The sequence below is a fragment of the Microcaecilia unicolor genome, chromosome 6 (genome assembly GCF_901765095.1).
Source record: "Microcaecilia unicolor chromosome 6, aMicUni1.1, whole genome shotgun sequence".
In the NCBI taxonomy this organism is placed as follows: Eukaryota; Metazoa; Chordata; class Amphibia; order Gymnophiona; family Siphonopidae; genus Microcaecilia; species Microcaecilia unicolor.
The window spans coordinates 105,303,117-105,321,608 of NC_044036.1; the positions used below are offsets into that span (position 1 = coordinate 105,303,117).

The following is an 18,492-nucleotide window of genomic DNA, read 5'->3' on the forward strand; positions in this document are numbered from 1 at the left end:
TTTCTTGTTTTTTCTTGTGTTAGTGTTCTGTTGGTTTTTTTCTTCTTATGCATCGTATTTTTAAAAATGTGAAATGTCATTGCATGATGTAGATGCGTTGGTAATATTTTGTGTAAGTTTATATATATATATACGGTATATACTCTTTATTAATTTGGATTTTGGTTCATTGAAATTTTTTGGTGTGTGTGTGTTATAGGTAATATTGAAGGAGAAAGGAAAGGAGATAAATTTCAGACTGTGATTCTTCATGATTGTTAAGGGTAGGAATTGTCCTCCCTTGAGCACTGGGAATTGGCTAAGTGGTATTTGTCCTAGGTGGCAATTTTCCAGATGGGAACTGGTTGAGTGGGAACTGTCCAGGTGGGAACTGACCTAGAACTGTTAATACCAGTATTATTTTCCTAATGCTAGAGTAGCTTATTTTCGAATAATGTAACAGCATAGTTCAGTCCCTGTCCAAAATAATTTCTATCGCTATCTACTTTTACTGGACTACCATAACTTGCCAAGGCTACTTGAATTACTTTGTCTTCGTTTGCACAACATGTCTAGCACCAAGGATGTATGTTCTCTTGTCTGTTTTGTTAGTGAAACAGACATTGTTATTTGTATTATTAATCTTCTCAGACATTTGCACAGTATTTGGAGCTATGGACTTAAACGTTTGACTGAAGGTAAACTAAAACCACCTCATTTGACATTTTGTAAAACTAATTACTTTTTTTAATATATCTTTGTTTAGACTCCAAATTAGGTCTCACAGGTGAAAGGCCAGCACATTACTGACAGCTCATTATCTGTAATGCTCTTCTTTCTTTCCATTATTGCCATTGGGAGCTTTATTACATTAGTGCTGTAAATACCCACCTGGAGAATAGGTGAGGTAGTATTTATACTGATGCTTTTACTCTTGACTGCATTGCTAATTTCCCAGTGCCTGCTTGAGCAGGTAAAATTAAAACTGCTGTTTATATAGAAAATATTTTCTGTGTGTTAAGCATGTTTAACATATGGAAACTGGATTTTTTAAAAGTTATGTGTGGGTATGTACTTGTAATACTTGGTACACTGCAAGATTGCACCATTTGTTTTCTACCCAATCTTTGTGTAGGCACTCCTAGGAGCATGGGGGATTTTGTATAGGTGACCTAAAGCTAGACGCTCAATTTTGCTTGCATATTGAAGATCTGCTTGCAAACTATTTGGCTAAATTGCCGTTGTCACAGTGTTATAGAATACCTGCATTTCCACGCCTAACTGGCATTAGTTGGTGTGAGCATTTGTCAGGCACCCAAAGTTAGGTGCAAAATGCACACTAAGCCAGTATTCTATAAAGGGCATTCTGCACAGAACAACCTCTATAAAATTGCACTTAGCCCGGATCATTCAGCGCCTAACTTTAGGTGATCTATGAAGAATTCCCCAGATAATGTGGATGGAGTTACAATATATACACATATTTTATAAAACATGTATATACATATGTGACAGGCAATTCTGTAAATTGGGCACTAACATTTACATGGCCCATTGCATATGTAAACGTTTAGAATACTAGCATATGCCCACATTGTTGCTCACTTACACACATATAGAGGGGCAAAATCGAAAGGGACGCCCAAGTTTTGCTGAGAATGTCCGCGCAAAACGTCCTGGTGAAGGGGCGGGGGAAACCCGTACTATCGAAACAAGATGGACGCCCATCTTTCGTTTCAATAATACGGTCAGGGATGCACAAATCTTGACATTTATGTCGTCCTTAGAGATGGTTGTCCTTAGACTTGGTCGTTTCTGATTTGGCGATAATGAAAACCGAGGACGCCCATCTCAGAAGCGACCAAATCCAAACCATTTGGTCATGGGAGGAGCCAACATTCCTAGTGCACTGGTCCCCCCTGACATGTTAGGACACCAACTGGGCACCCTAGGTGCCACTGCAGTGGACTTCATAAATTGCTCCCAGGTGCATAGCTCCCTTACCTTGTGTACTGAGCCCCCAATCCCCCAAAACCCACTACCCACCACTGTACACCACTACCATAGCCCTTATGAGTGAAGGGGGGGCACCTAGATATGGGTACAGTGGGTTGTGGTGGGTTTTGGAGGGCTCACATTTACCAGCATAAGTGTAACAGGTAGGGGGGTGAGCCTGGGGGTCCGCCTGCCTGAAGTGCACTGCACCCACTAAAACTGCGCCAGAGACCTGCATACTGCTGTCATGGAGCTGGGTATGATATTTGAGGCTGGCATGGAGGCTGGCAAAAAAAATATTTAAAAACATTTTTTGAGGGTGGGGAGGGGGGGTTGGTGACCACTGGGGGAGTAAGGGGAGGTCATTCCCCATTCCCTCCGGTGTCATCTGGGTCAGTTCGGGCACCTTTTTGTGCCTTTGTCGTAAGAAAAAAATGGACAAGTAAAGTCGTCCAAGTGTTCGTCAGGGACGCCCTTTTTTTTCCATTATGGGGTCGAGGACGCCCATGTGTTAGGCACACCCAAGTCCCACCTTCACTATGTCCTTCGACATGTCCCCGGGAACTTTGGTTCGCCCCATGACGGAAAGCAGTTGGGGACGCACCAAATCGGCTGTCCATTATACAGATATGGGCGACCCTGTGAGGGACGCCCATCTTGCGATTTGTGTCGAAAGAGTGGGGTCCTTCTCTTGCAAAATAAGCCTGGTAGAAACCTAGAAGAATGAAGGCAGATAAAGACCATTTGACCCATCCAGTCTGCCATCCATGCCATCTATTCTCTATTTCACTTCCCTAAGAGATCCTTTGTACTTTCCCCAAGCTTTCATAAATTCAGATAGTTTTCGTCTCAGCCAATCCAGCAGGAAGCTGTTCATCAAATTCACCCCCCGTCCATGAAGAAATATATGTTTAGGTTACTACTGAGTCTGTCCCCTTTCACCTTCATCCAGTGCGCCCCCCCCCCCAAACCAGTTCCAAAGCTTCCTTTCAGTTGAAAGAGACATGCCACCAGTGCATTTAGGTCATGTAGGTAGGTATTTAACGTCTCTATCATATCTTCCCTCTCCTGTCTTTCTCCAAAGTATACATATTGAGATCTTTAAGCTCTGTCCCCATATGCTGTAATGACAAAGACCACTGACCATTTTAATGAGCTGCCTCTCTGGACCATCTCTATCCGTTATATCTTTTTGATGGTGTGGTCTCCAAAATTGTACACAATATCTAAATGAGGTCTCACCAGAGTCTTATACAGAGACATCATCATCTCCTTTGTTCTACTGGCCATATCTTCTCCCTATGCACTAAGCATCCTTCTAGCATTTTCTGTCACCTTTTCCTACCGTTTGGCCATCTTTAGATCATCACATTCAATCACACCAAAGTCCCGCTCCTATTTCATGAACAAAGGTTCTTCACCTCTAAATTGTACTGTTCCCTTGAGTTTTTTCAGCCCAAATGCATGATCCTGCATTTTTAAACATTAAATCTTACCAGCCAAATTGTGGACCATTCCTCAGGCTTTCTAGGTCCTTCAAAAAAGATATAAACAAGATGGAGTCACTCCAGAGTGTGGCTACTAAAATGGTCAGTGGTCTTTATAAAGCGTACGGGGACAGACTTAAAGATCTCAATATGTATACTTTGGAAGAAAGGCAGGAGAAATGAGTAATATTGGTTTAGGTATGGAACCACTATGTGAAGAGGGTCTTGAAAAAGACCTTTCAACTCAAAGAAAGTTGCAGCGCGTCGCGTGGCAAAAATCCACAGTGTGCAAGTCAAAGGCGAATGCAGTGGCTAAAATCCACGGTGTGCTCCATACCTGAACCAATACTACTGAGACTCCTGGGGCAGGCCTGTGGCCGAAACACAGATCTGTGTTGAGTCCGTAATAAAATTTCTCTGTTTGACACAGTTGTCCCAGTCCCTGGAATTATTGGTCCACTTCCCACTTTTTCTATTTGTGTGTCCTGTGGGATTTTGTTATTCATCCACCCAGGTGGATTGTCCATCACAGGCAGAAGATTGTACATTCCAAAAAAAATAGAAATGGAAGACAAACGTAGCACTAACTTTATGGTTCTTGTAAGTGTGGGTACCTAAATGTTAGGAGGGCTGATACTGGGTTATGCTAGCATTCTATAGCAGAATCTAGGCACCTAGGTTTCATTATAGAATAGTCTTCAATCGCCTGCCCTTAGGGTGCCTAAATTCCCTTAAGGGACAGTTGTATAACATAGGGATTAACATTCACATGCTCATTATGCAGGCAAATATTGTGAATAGTGGTATTTATCTGAAAATATGAACATTTACCCCCGGATTCTATAAAGTTGTCTAAATTTGCTTGCCAAAATTTGGGCACGATCCTAAGATATGCAACGTAATTCATTTGTGAGCCAATTAATGGCAATAATTGGGTGCTAACAATCAATTATTGATTTTAATTGGCACCAATTAGGATTTGCGCACACATCTGGCTGTACGCTATTCTATAATACTGGGCATCAAAATCCCATAGCACGCACCCCAAAAGGAGGCATGGGCATGGGTGGATCAGAGGCATTCCAAAGATTTATATTCAGTGTTACAGAATACCAGGGATGCATTCCCAAATTGGGTGTGAGAATCGGCTCTACATGCTATTTTCTAAAGGGCACTAAGCCTGGAACAACCTTTATAGAATAGTACTGAATGCCAAGTTTTTTTCTGGCACCAATTTTTGAGCACTATTTACTGAATCCGGCCCATAATGGGGTGAATTCTATAAATTGCTCTAAAAAAAACCTGCTTAAGCGCTATTCTAATGAGCTGCACCTAAAGTTAGGTGCAATTTATAGAATAGCACTTAAGAGCAGGGGTTGTGCATAAATGTAGGTGCATCCATTTACACCTAAATTTATGCACAACCCCCACCTAAATTTACGTCTGGAACCCCCTTAGTCTATAATTACGCATATAACTGGAATCCATGCCCAAGCTCTGCTCTGAAATGCTCATGACCCTCCCATTTCTGTACCCCCTTTTCTGGGACACACCTAAAATTTAGGTGCATACATGTTAATTGATGTCAATTAGCACCAATAACTGCTTGTTAAAAAGCCAATTATAGGCACTTATTGGCTCAGTTTTCAATGAAATTACACGCTCAATTTTTGGCACCCTTTATAGAAAGGGGGAAAGTATGTAAATGCCAAAATTCTGCCTAAGTATTGTTCTGCAAATACTTGCTTAACTTGCATATTGTGTATCCACAAGAGGGGAGTGTATGGATGGGTGAGGATCACACGTGTAACTTTCCATATTCTATGGGCTGTAAACAGACACTTTCCTAGCACCTAAATCTAGGCACTCCCTTATAGAATTGTCTTTTTTTAGGGTATAACAGGGAGGCTACTATAGGCAATGGTTATGGCATCTAATTTAAGTCTTTTCTATAAAGTAAAATAGGTATCTACTTTTCTTTGCAGAAGAGTAGCACAAGTGGCAGAAAAAACACATTCATCTAGATGTGACTATGTATTCCATCCCTGTAGTTGGTTTAAATTATTGAATTGTATAATATTTGTGCATATGTATGTATTCTACCCAAACCCTTCCCATACACATGCCTGCTGGCAATGGCACGTACTTTTCTGCTAGTCCGCATTCTATGAGGCTATTTACATGTGTGACTGACTAGACTGCTGCTATTTCCATACCATCTGGACATCTAAACCTCTCTGGATTCAAAATACTAGCATAAATCTTGCAGAATGACTGTAGATGGAAGACATTGAAATCTGTTTTAGTGCATGAAGTTTGCATTATTTTTAGGCCTGCGCGTTAATTGCAATTAACACCACGATTAAAGCATTAATTATTAATCACAATTAAAAAATTATGATTAATAATTAACCTGCCTGCCTCCCTCCTTCCTCCACCCACATGCATGCATGGTCGGTCCAGCATCTCTCCCCTTCCTTCCCAACCCTGTTTACCATTTCAGTAAGTCTTCACCCCGCAGCACCAGTGGAAGCTTTATTGAAATGCTGCCTGTGGCCTGAGCCAAGCCTTTCCTTCTGACCTGTCCTGCCCCTTTCTGAAAACAGAAAGTTGCATTAGAAAGGGGCAGGATGGGTCAGAGGGAAAGTACCCCTGCTGCTAGGCTGCAGGGCCGAAGACTTACTGAAAAGGTAAACTGGGTTGGGAGGGAAGGGGAGGGGGGAGAGAGAGAGCTGCTAGGGGTGCAGGAGGGGAGGGAGAGAGAGAGAGAGAGAGCTGCCAAACCGACTGTGCACGTGAGGGTGGGTGGAGTGGGAAGGAGGGAATTGAGAGAGAACCTCAGGTGGTGGGGGAGAGAGTTGAGAGAGAACCGCAGGGGGAAGGCGAGAAGGAATTGAGAGAGAACCTTAGGGGGAGGGAGGGAATGAATGAGAGAGAACCTCAGAGGAGAGGTAGAGAATTGAGAGAGAACCTTTGGGGGGAGGAGGGAAGGAATTGAGAGAGAACCTTGGGTGGGTGGGTGGGAGAGCCTCGGTTGGCGGTGGGGGGGGGGAGCATGGAGAGAGAACTGTGGGCAGGGCCAAAAGTGGAGGGAGAGATGCTGTACTGTGCACAGTGGGAGGGGGAATGGAGAAATGCCAATTGAGGGAGAGAAGGATGGAGGGAAGGAAGTGGAAGGAGAAGAGAGAGGGAGAGATGTTCGGCTTGGAGAGAGGGAGGAAGGGAGAGAGAGAGATAATGGACCTGAGGGGGAGAAGGTGGAGGGAAGGAAGAAAGAGAGGTGTTGGGGAGGGAGAGGTTGGGAGGGAGGGAAGATAGTGAGATAATGGACCTGGGGAGGAAGGGAGAAAGAGTTGGACCTGGGGGGTGGGAGAAAGAAAGATACTGGGCCTTTAATCAGCGGCATATCCACAGGGGAGAGACGGGCCTTGGACAACTGTGCCCCCCACTTTGGGCTCAGGCTTCCTCTAAAACTGCAGTACCTGTTCAATGGCTATTGGGGTACATGAAGCCCTGCTAGATAAAGAAATCCACTGCCTGAGTCACTCCCTTCCTCCTCATACTGCCTCAGGAGTGAGGAAGTCAGTGGGGTGCCTCCAGCCACCACCGTTTGCACTCCCTAAGCATTCTCAGTTTGTGCATAAACTGAGCATGCTTGGGGAGTGCCAGCATTGGTGGCTGGAGGCCCCCGTTGACGTTCTCATTCCTGAGGCAGCACAAGGAGGAAGGGGGCCACTTTGGCAGTGGATTTCTTTGACTGGTGGGACTTTGACATCCCCACAAGAAAAGGTATGATATCTAATGTGGAGGTGGGGGGAGGGAGAGGAAATGTGTGCCCCCCCCAGTCCATCCCTGTGCCCCCCAATGAACTACTGTCTGTGCCCACCTTTAATTGCTTACTCAATTGTCTAACTGAACCAAGCCTAATTATTTTATAACATCAGTGAGGCCGATATTCAAAGCGATTTAAGCGGGCAGGAGTGTAAGCTGCTCCCCTCCTACTCGTTCTGCTGCTGCAGTAAAGAGAAAGTCGATAGCGGGACTCCTCCCTCATGTTCAGTTCTTGCGCTGACTGAGCATGCATGAGGAGTCCAGCATCAGCATTGGAGGCACGCTGCTGACTCTGTTTACTGTGCAGTAACACAAATAACTGGCGTAAAATCTTCTTGACTAACACCCATGTTGCATTGTGTGCACTTTACAATTCCCTGTTTACTTCTGTGCTTTGCAGAGGAATACTAATGGTTTTTTGACCATTCATCTAATGTTTGCCCATGTGTACCACGTGAGTTACTTGCCACTGTGAATCCCTTCCTGCATCATGCGGCCAATAACAATGGAAACAGAGAACTCATTAAGGTGGTCTTTTACAAAGGCACAGTAGCGTTTTTTTGCATGTGCTAATCATTAGCGCGCTGTGAGAAGCACAGAAACCACAGATCCCAGAATGCATGGCGGGAGAGGGCTGAACACACAATCTTATATTTAAGTCGGAAGCTGCTGCCTCATGAAACTCGGTATGCCACCATTGAGAGGGAGTGTCTGGCTATTAAGTGGGCTATTCAAGAGTGTCAGTATTATTTGGAGGGACGCCCTTTTAAACTAGTTACTGATCACGCTCCTTTAAAATAGGGCAAATGAAGAACAATAATTTGAGACTCATGAGGTGGTATTTGGCATTACAGCCCTTCCAGTATTATATTGAGCATCGGGTGGGGAAGTTATTGCAACATGTGGATATGTTGTCCAGGATTGCTAGTCTAGATGGGGAAAATGGTAAAAGGGAAAGGACTAGCAATATTTTGGGTAGGGGGATATGTGAGAAGTACAGAAACCACAGATCCCAGAATGCATGGTGGGAGAGGGCCCCTGCAATGCATTCTGGGATCTGAGCGGGGAGGCTGACAGCGCGCTAAACACTAGAGATGCCCATAGGAATATAGGATGTCTCTGGCATTTAGCGCATGCTAAAAACGCTAGCGCACCTTTGTAAAAGTCCCACTAACTGCATGCTTCTGCCCACATTAGCTTTCTGCATCTGCTCCTCTGTCAGTAGCTAATCTGTTAATGCAAATACCACTGTGTTCTCTTATCACTCTGGTCCTCCATAGGGATGATGACATTTCTCATGTTGTTTCATGTAATGTACTCAAGAACTCAGTGCACAAAAAAAGTTACAGTAAACTGTATATAATATACAAGGATAAGACCTCAAATGCCCAAGTGCTGACTCTCATCAGTGTCTTTAATAGGGGCTCAGAATATATCACTAGTCAAAAACCTTGTAACACTAACACTTTTATCCTTTTTTCTTTTATATATTTTTTTTGTTAAATGTCTATACAGAACTTCCAAATAAGCCCATACTGCAACCAACTTTTATGGCAAATACTTTAAAATATGAAACACTTAACTTGCACCCAACGGGGATCCATCCGTTTCACTGACATGGCTTCTTCAAGGGTTGTGCTCCATCATTTTGTATATCTGCTGCTATCATCAAGAGTAATAATGGATTGTCATTACAAACCCAGCACAGTGTGGCTTACTTCTTTATGTGTTGTTTTATGCCATTTTTAACCAGAAAAGACAAAAAAAAAAAGAACCCTGAGATTTTGGGTTTTCTCCTGTGTTGGCAATAGCGTTCCCCACTTGAGGTATAGGGTGCATTACTGAAGACATGGCAGCCAAAATGAAAAATAAATGTTAAAAAAAAACTTGAATAAAATAAAGATCTCATAAATGACACGGAAACTAAACAAAACACAAAGTTTTGGCCGCAAGCTTAGGTCTGATTGTCAGTGCCTGCACATTTTCTGTTGTCACTTCCAATACTGTTGCTTCTACCCCAGGGAACAGGAGCAGATAATTTTGTTATCTGTAGGAGATTTTAAACTTTGTACTAGTATCACTTGAAAAGCACAATATAAATGTCATATCAAATTAAAGTTATAAGGCAATATGTTTTAGTTTAGAATTGGGAAGGAATTCTGCCCACATTATAACTAGAGGCTTCTGCTCTCTGCTTTTTCATTGCATTGGCTGTAGCACAAATTCCCTGTCTGTCATTTGTTAATTAAAACTATGAGCTAAGTGGGTTTTTAGATTAAAATAGTAGCAGTTCCCTCTGAACAAGGCATTTAGTGCCTATTAACACCCTGTTTGGGTTACTTAACTATCTCCAGATGGCATTAATGAACTGTTAGTACTCATTACTGCTCATTCATTGGTGTTTATTGGCTCAATAAAAGTAGGTTTTGGTTCATCTCCCAGTGACCCTTTATTGTATGTCACCTTTTCCTTCTACATGCTTATTTGGCCAAAAGGAAATCACACTCCTGTGTCTGTGCTTTCCCTGTGCAGACCCAATGTTGGTGCTATCACAAAATAGAGAGATCAGATCTCTTGCTTGCTAGTTTTTTGAACAGTGCTTATCAAACTATGTTGGCCCGCTAAGTTTACTGCTTTTACTACATTCTATGGCAACAAATTCCAGAGTTTATTTATTTATTTATTTATTGCATTTATATCCCACATTATCCCACCTCTTTGCAGGCTCAATGTGGCTTACAATTCTTCAAGGGTGATGGAGGTAGAAGAGAACATACAATTGGTTTAACAGAGGGTTTTGGTTGGGTTACATGGTGGTGAAATACATGATGATTTTAAAGCAAAAGACATTAAAGAGCATTTCTGGATATATTAGAGATACGTGAAATAGATGATAGTTTTAAAGCAAAAGACATTAGAGTTGAGTGAAGAAATATTTTCTCCGATTCATTTTAAATTTAATACTTTGTAGCTTCATTGCGTGCTCCCAGTCCTAGTTTTTTGAAAAGAGTAAACAAGCGGATTCATGTCTACCTTACTTTCCCAACTGTGGCAGCATGGCTAGTGGACAGGCCTGGCCCCTTAATAAACTACAGCCACACAGAGGGTTGAAATTAAAGCAGTTTATTGATGCACAGGGAAAGGGGTAACCTGTTCCTTTCATAGGTGAGGAGAAATAAACGTGCAAAAAGACAGACTTTGTTCTCAAGAGTTCTCTCTGTGGCCTGCTCCTGCAGGGCCACAGCATGCACTAGTCTGTGTCTTAAAAGACAGCATAAACAATATGTCTTTGGCCTGGAATCCCAGAGATAAAGTTCTGTTCTGTGGTATTCAACATAGTTGGGCCTAACTTAAGTCCAAAGTTACACTTTCTGGCAGGATTCTAAGATAATCTTGGCCTACTTTAGTGGTTCTTCTGCAGCTTACACTTCTGTGGGGGAGGCATAGGATGAAGGATTTCTCTTCTCTCCTCAGGGCCTTCCTGTTCTGTCCTGCCAGAGGGCTTTTAACTTCCTGCTCCCTCTGAGCCACGCCTTCCTGATTTAGCAAGCATCTTGAGCTATTCCCTGCCTTAAGTTAGCTCACTTCCAACCTTTGTGAGGGAGTATCCTTAAGGAAACTCTGCCTTGTAACACCCACTCCCTCACACCAGCCTTGCCTTTTCTTCCATGCATGCCATCCTGTAGCCTCAGCTACAAGCTGAACTATAGCACCCTGTCAGCCTTAAGAGGCTCAAGACACTATTCTCCTAGGTTTTTATATTTGCCACTGTGGTCGCAACGCCAATTGAGGATTTCACAACCCCATTTGGGGTTGTGACCATAGTTTGGTTCCTTCTAGAACCGAATCTAAGAAAACAGACTAATCTGATAACTGCTGAATACGATGCATGATTCATCGTGGTACAGGACTATGTATGAGATGTTTATGGAGTTGGAATAAAGCTACAAGACAACTGTTGCAAGAGGACAGAAATTTCACCCATCCCCAATGGACTCTAAGCCATACCCACCCATACCCGCTAACATCCATTCCATCCCCACCCATCCCCACAATTAATCTATCTCCTCCATCCCCACCTGTACCCGCAGGAGTCAACACTATTATTTACTTCTCACAGCCCTCTGTTTCCTCCCAACCCCAACAGCTTCCTGTAGTTTTTAGATGATATTCACTATTCAACCAATGAGCATTCCAAGCCTCAGTCTGGTGCTCCAGTTGCGCTTCTCAGCACATTCCAAGCCTCATTCTGGAGTCACCAGATATTTTGACTACACTTCCGTGTAATCCCATGGCAACTTCTTCTATCCCTATGGGAATCCCATGGCAACTTCTTCCATACCCCGGGAAATTCTGCAATCTCCATTCTCATGCAGCTCTCTAGTTTCTAGCTGTGCACAGATAGCATTCATAGGGGTAATTAGCCAAATAGTACAGTGAAGCACAATAAGTCTAGTTTTGTCTTTTTCTTGACCTTGTCTTATCTATCCTATAAGATATTGGCATTCTTTTCTTCCTATGAATACATTATATTTTATTAAGTTGGTAAACCGCTCTGCTGGTATAACAAAGGTATTAAGTCAAGTAAATCACAACCATAGCCATAAGTATAGGCTAGAATATTAAAATTGAAACTTAAGGTTGGTATTTTTTGCTTTTATGTAGTTAAATAATATTGGTTATTTAACATTTATAGAAGTCAAATCTTTTACACAGAGGTTTGAAACACAGCAAATTATAAAGTCAGTGGTTCCCTGTAGCTACATTCTATACCTAGGGTTACCATACGTCCGGATTTACCCGGACATGTCCTCCTTTTGAGGACATGTCCGGGCATCTGGACGGATTTGGTCAGCCTGCCCGTTTGTCCGGATTTCTGGACAAACGGGCTGGCTGGCGGGAGCGGAGGCGGGCGCGGGACTCCCTTCCCCTCCCCTTACGCTACTATACCTGGTGGTCTATAGGTACCTCTTCGCTCTTCGGGGCAGGAAAGAAAGAGCCCCGTCTTTCCTGCCCGGAGCGCTGCTGCTAGATGCCCTGCTGCATCCTGTGTGAGTCCGGCTCTCGGCGTTTCAAAATGGCGGCCGAAGTCTCGCGAGGCTGCTTCAACTCTTGGTGGCCATTTTGAAACGCCGAGAGCCGGACTCACACAGGATGCAGCAGGGCAGCTAGCAGCAGCGCTCCGGGCAGGAAAGAGAGGGCTCTTTCTTTCCTGCCCCAAGCGAAGAGGTACCTCTAGACCACCAGGGATAGTAGCATAAGGGGAGGGGAGGTGACGGGGAAGGGAAGGTGATGGGGAGAAAAGGGGGCGACCGGGGGCGGGGCGCTAGTGTGAAAGGGGCAGGGTATGGTAAACCTATCTGTACCTGAATGTAGCTTACCTTGAACCACAGCTGGGTGGTAGCTAAATCTCAGCCCTTCCTTAACTTCAATTGAAATGGTGTCAGTTGGTCAAATTTATAGCACGCAAATTCTGTGTACTTAGAAGTCTGTTTACTAAAGCTGTATTTTAGCAAGCTGAGTTGTTCAAGTTGCTCCCCAGAAGCACTGGGCCACACATTAGCAGTCCAATACTCCCCAGGAGGACAGTACACACTACCTCTGGAAATTCTGTTAACTTTGAACTGCATGGCTCTTGTGGTAATTTCATTTTTGGCGTGTGTCCAATATGCGTGTCTGAAAAATTATTTCAGATGCTTGTATTGGGTGTGCGCCAAGTGGCATTTGATGCGCTGGTTACCGCGTGAGACTTTACCGCTAGGTCAATGGCTGGCGGTAAGGTCTCTGACCCAAAATGGACGCGCAGCGATTTTCATTTTGCCGCACATGCATTTTCGGCAAAAAATTTTAAAAGGCATTTTTTGCAGGTGTGCTGAAAAAGGATTCCTGCATCTGCCCAAAACATGCATCTACACTACCGCAGGCCATTTTTCAGCGCACCTTAGTAAAGGACCCCTAAATTCCCCTGATGCAGGAAGAGTGAAACAAGGCCTTTGTCAAGGGGAATCTGATACTGCTTCTTATGAGCGTGTTTGAAATAACACCTGATGATATTTATTTGCCTGCCAGCGCTGTAATTATCTTTGTTTGGACGGAGAGGAAATTATTGTTTTGAACACTCCCAGAATAGCTTCTTTTGCAAGCCAAGTATTTTTGCATTACCTCTTTAAAAAAATTTTTTTAAAGTCATAATAATATTATTATAATCATGGTTTGAATTTTGAATGATGAGAGTGGCTTTGGAGTTTTTCTGACTCTTGATTTATTCCCTAAGCAAGCTTTTTTATGAGCAATCTGTAGCTTGCGTTTAGGGCTAACCGAGGTCTTTTCTCCAAAAACCTTTTAAAGTCTCTCCTATCGCCAAGTTGTGCATGCTTTTTGAATATGGTTTGTTTGGATGATTTTAGCACATTTAGCCTGCAGGGGCATAGCCAGACAGCAGATTTTGGGTGGGCCTAGTCAAGAAGTGGGTGGGCACCAAGTGTTCTCCCCCCCCCCCCCCTCCAATGCAATGAGGCCAGTATCAACAGCTTAGGTAGCTTAGACTGCTGAAGTGGAAAGCAGTGTTTTCAGCACCATCAGGGGGAGGTCTTCAGCTGGCAAAGCTTGGGATCCCCACTAGCTAGCACTAAATATGTGCTGCTGTTGGGTGGGCCTGAGCCCTAAGTGGATTGGCCCTGGCCCACCCAGGCCCACCTGTGGCTACGCCACTGTTAGCCTGTCTGTGGCCCCGATGCTCAAAACTGCAGCGCTGTTTTGAGTAACACTGTAAAAATATCACCGGAACAGTGCAGAAGAACAACTCCCTAATGCTGAACACTAAGTACATAAGTACATCAATAATGCCACACTGGGAAAAGACCAGTATTCAGCGTCAGTTTCTGGATAATTATCCAGATTAGTTAGGAGAGCTATTTTGCTATTCTAACATATCTGGCTCAGCCCCGGGACTTCCCCAGCACTATTCAGATACTTCCTGAGTGTCCTTTTACAAAGCTGTGGCAAAAGAGGACCTAGTAGTAGTAGTAGTAGTTTTTGATATGCGCCAAGGCCCCTTTTTACCTCAGCAGGTAAAAGGCAGGTCTTTGTAATTTTTCAAGAAATGGCTGTTTGGAAACTGAAGCACTTGTCATGCGGCCATTTTCTTTTGGGGGGGGGGGGAGCACTTACCACTGTTACAAGAAAATGATTTATACTTGGGGAAAGAGCTCTAGAGCACTCACTAATGTTTATAATTTTTAATATATATATATTTATTTTAAATTCTCCACCAGTTGCCGATTAAAGCAACAAGATCTACAATTACACTGAATGAAAGGAATTAATTATATTTATTGGATTGCATTAACCTGCATTACCAGGTTTAAGAAAGAACAGACCATATATATATTTAGCTTCAAAAGGGTTTATTAAGTTACAATATGACTAATGCAATCGTATAAATAAGGTTACAAACGAGAGATAGCTCTTTTAAGAGATCTTTACAGAGAATCTGTGCTTAAAGTAAGGTAGCCAGTTTAAAAGTTAAGGTTATAATTTAACTTACAGGAGAGTCTTTGTCACAAAGTATGCTGTGGTCCAGCTGATTGATGAGTACATGGTCAGCAGAGATGGATCTGGATTGCAGCTGAAGAGAAGAATCTGTGTCTTGGGGAAACAGCTTTTGCTTTTATACTCTTAGTTTGCAGGGAAGAATGAGTGCATGTCCTGTGTGCATTTTCTTCCTGGTTTGCACACTACCCTGGGCATTTGCAAAGCATTGTGGTATCTTGGTCTCATGTCTTATGACATCACAAGACTTGCTGACAAATGGTTTATTGAAGTGCAAGGCTTCCTGCTTGAATCTCTGTGATAGATACTCCTCTGATAAGATTTGTCTGGGGCGGCCAGCAGGTGTCCTTTGTCTTTAGTAGCCGGATTTTACACCTTTCCCGCTGGCCTGTCTCCTTGCCTCTACTGGTTACCTTTGATCTTTGTTGTGTTGATCAGCCAGGCTTTTTGATCAGAGGAAGAGAGTAAATTTAAAACTTTGAAACAGTCTTACTTGAGAATCTTTTGTCAAAGGGGGAGGAAGGGGGAGCACTGAGTTTCCCAGGAAAAAGGGAGGGGGAGATGAGCTTGGAGTGAAAGCCAGTTTCTGCTGCAGTTTCAGTATGTTTTTAAAGCTGTACAAATATATATATATATAACACATATATGTATCTGATCCAACACAACATCATGCTACATATATTTCAATAATCCTGACAATTAAACTGATACCATTACACACCACACATTGAGGTGGCGGTAAGGGCTCCTGTGCTAACCAGGCGGTAACCGGGCAGTGCGTGGCACTGCCTGATTACCTCCAGGTACACACTGGGCCACACAAATTGAAATATTTTTGCAGCACCAGAAATGGCACATGCTGGGGGAAGGGGCGTACCTGGACTTTGCCATTAGTGGGGTCCAGAGCCAAAGTGAGGGGACACATTTTAGCCCCCCCCCCGCCGCTGCCATTGCCGACGCTGACGCCATTGCCGACACCCCCGCCACCGCTAGAACCACCTCCAACAACAGTGGCCCACCCGCCGCCGATGTTGTGTACATGCAGGACATCAGATAGACTCAGAAACCAAACGAAGCAAGAAGACTTCGGCTGGCGGGGGTTGGGGTCCTCCACCAGGAAAGGTAGCAGACAGCGACGGCAGGTTGGCGGCGGGAGGGGGGTTGAGAAGGTCATTGGCAGGGGTGTCCAGGGCCAAATCTATGGGGGCCCTGGCCCCCGTGGCCCCATAGCAGCTACACCCCTGGCTGGGGGAGGGAACTATCGCTGGACAGCTGTGGTAGCCCAGTGGTACTTCCCTTTTAGCGAGCAGTAAGCCCGCATTGGGCTTACCGCCACTTCCTAAAAGGGCCCCTAAGTCTATAAAACTGGGCACCCAACTTTACGCTTAGCTTGCAAAGATGCACATGCAATTTATAGAATAAGGTCATTTTGTGCGCACAACATAGTAATTGATTGTTAGCTCTAGTTAACAGCCAATTATTGGCTTAAATTGGTGTTAATTGGTGGTAGTTGGCACCAATTAGCAGTTGCACGCGGAACTGCCCTTAGTTACTATTCTAGAATTTGCGCATGGAATTTCTATTGTGCATAACTTCTAGGGGGTGTGGACCTGGAAGGGGCATGGATGGGCTGGGGTGTGCCTAGGAGTTATGTACATGGGCTATAGAATACCAGGGTTACACACATGCCATCAGTTAAGCACAAGAACAAACACCAGCTTTGAAAATGGGGTGTTAACACAGTAATCATGCAATGTGCGCCAGTGTGGTTGCACTGTCAATTACTGCCAGGAACGCCCCCATGGTAGAAAACAGAAAAATATTTTCTACCGCAAGAAACAGTGCACGCCAACTTCAAAATTACTGCGGGCGCCTGCTGTTGTCCAGAAATGAGAGAGGTCCACATATGGTTGCTCATCTGGTTAGTGTCAGGTTAGTGAGTTGTTTAAGGTTGTTGTGTTTGTTCTGAGTTTCTCCTTACTGCTTGTCTACATAAATTCTAAGAAGCTGACTGGATGCCAGTTGAGATATGTCTTAGCTCAGTTTTCAGGTCTCTGTCTCCATCTGCTGGTTGAGGGCCACAGCTATCCCACAAGCTCTGGAATAGTGGGAAGGACTAATGGAAATATGATCAAGTAAGACCTAATTTCTCTGTCTGATGACATAATTACAGTACTTTGTAATTGTTCTGTTTGCAGTAATTACCAACTTAGATACCTTTATATTCCACGTAAAGCACAGTAATTGGGAACAGAGTTTTGCTATAGAGTATTGCTAGGTTTGCATAAACATTCTTTTAAATTTCCTTTTGACAACAGGTTAACAAATGCAGTTTGTACATAGAGTGTGCCATAAAAGTACAACATATTAGTAATTTCAGCCTATTCCAGAGCTAACCTGAAGTGCCCACTCTGAGGATGTAAAGTGTAAATCATTCCATTTGCTTCTTTTTATATTGTCAACCCCCAAGCACAGGGCCGTTACGAGGGGGGGCAAAATTCCCAGGGGCATGGCCTCCAAGGGGGGCCCGGTGCTAGCATGACTCTTGCTCCTCTGCACTGCAAAGCAGAGTGATCGTGCTATCATGTTAGCTCTGCTCTGCTGGCCACAGGTCCTTCTTCCTGTCACATCGCGCCTCCTGTGTGAAGTACTTCCTGTTTGGATGCGGCAGGAAGAAGGACCTGTGCAGTAAGCAGGCCTGGAGGGGAGGGTCCTGGGGGGTGTTTGCCCCGGACCTGGCTTTGTCACTTGGCGGCCCTGCCCAAGCATACCAATACCTGTGTAGCTTTTTCACCACCACCTTCATTCATCCCCCCCTACTTGTACCAGCTCTCCTCTCCATTAAGATGTTATTATCTTTTAATCCATGCTGTTGTTCAGCCACAGAGTCATGAAAAGCTATTTTAAGATTGATTCTTGTCACTTTTCTTAAGCAGGCAGGACAGTTTTCAAAGCCATTTCCATAAGTTGTCCATCCTTTGTTCAGGTGGAAGTGCATGTTTTGTTCTACAAGGTGTGCATTTTTACCTGTGTGGTAATGGAGATGTTTCCAGGGTAGAATTAGTTTGGGGAGAAAGCAGCATGCATAGTTTTGGTTAGGTACATACCTTCAGAAAAAGGAGGCACAAATTTCTGTAAATGCACTTTCATTTGACAATTTTCAAACTGCACTTTCACTTTTAAAACTCCTGCACAGACCATAAATAAAACATACCCATAGATCTTGCAAAAATGCAGGTAACCGTATCTTTATGTATGCTAAGATTTAACATCCTGTATTATGTTCTTTTTACCCAGTGACTTGCATTTTTTCCCATAGGTTTACCTAAAATGCGGGTTATCAGAAACTACAGTGGAATACCACAGCCACCTTACTATGATGGTTCTCCATTAAACATCCAGTCAGGAGACACCGTTGAAGTCATCAGAGCTGATGCACATAGTTTGTTTTGGCAGGTAGGCATCACCAGTTTTTCCTAAGCTTTAGAAAATATAGATATTATTATTAAAATCTTTTACATACTGCTCATGAGCTAAAAATGTGTTGTGTTTAAGAAAAATTCCTGTTCCTTTCATTGCTCAATTCAGTTTAAGTGGAGTGCACTTTCAGGCTTATTTTGAAAATAGAAGGGCACCCCTGTTTCGACAC

The 18,492-nt window shown here is 43.7% G+C and overlaps 1 protein-coding gene across 1 annotated transcript in view; it reads left to right on the forward strand.

Annotated features, from left to right (window-relative positions):
* Positions 1–18,492, forward strand: part of VAV3 (vav guanine nucleotide exchange factor 3) — a 594,162-nt gene that overhangs the window by 418,500 nt on the left and 157,170 nt on the right. The window contains 1 exon segment of the mRNA XM_030206250.1: positions 18,163–18,299. Within this exon segment, the coding sequence (XP_030062110.1) occupies positions 18,163–18,299 (137 nt within the window).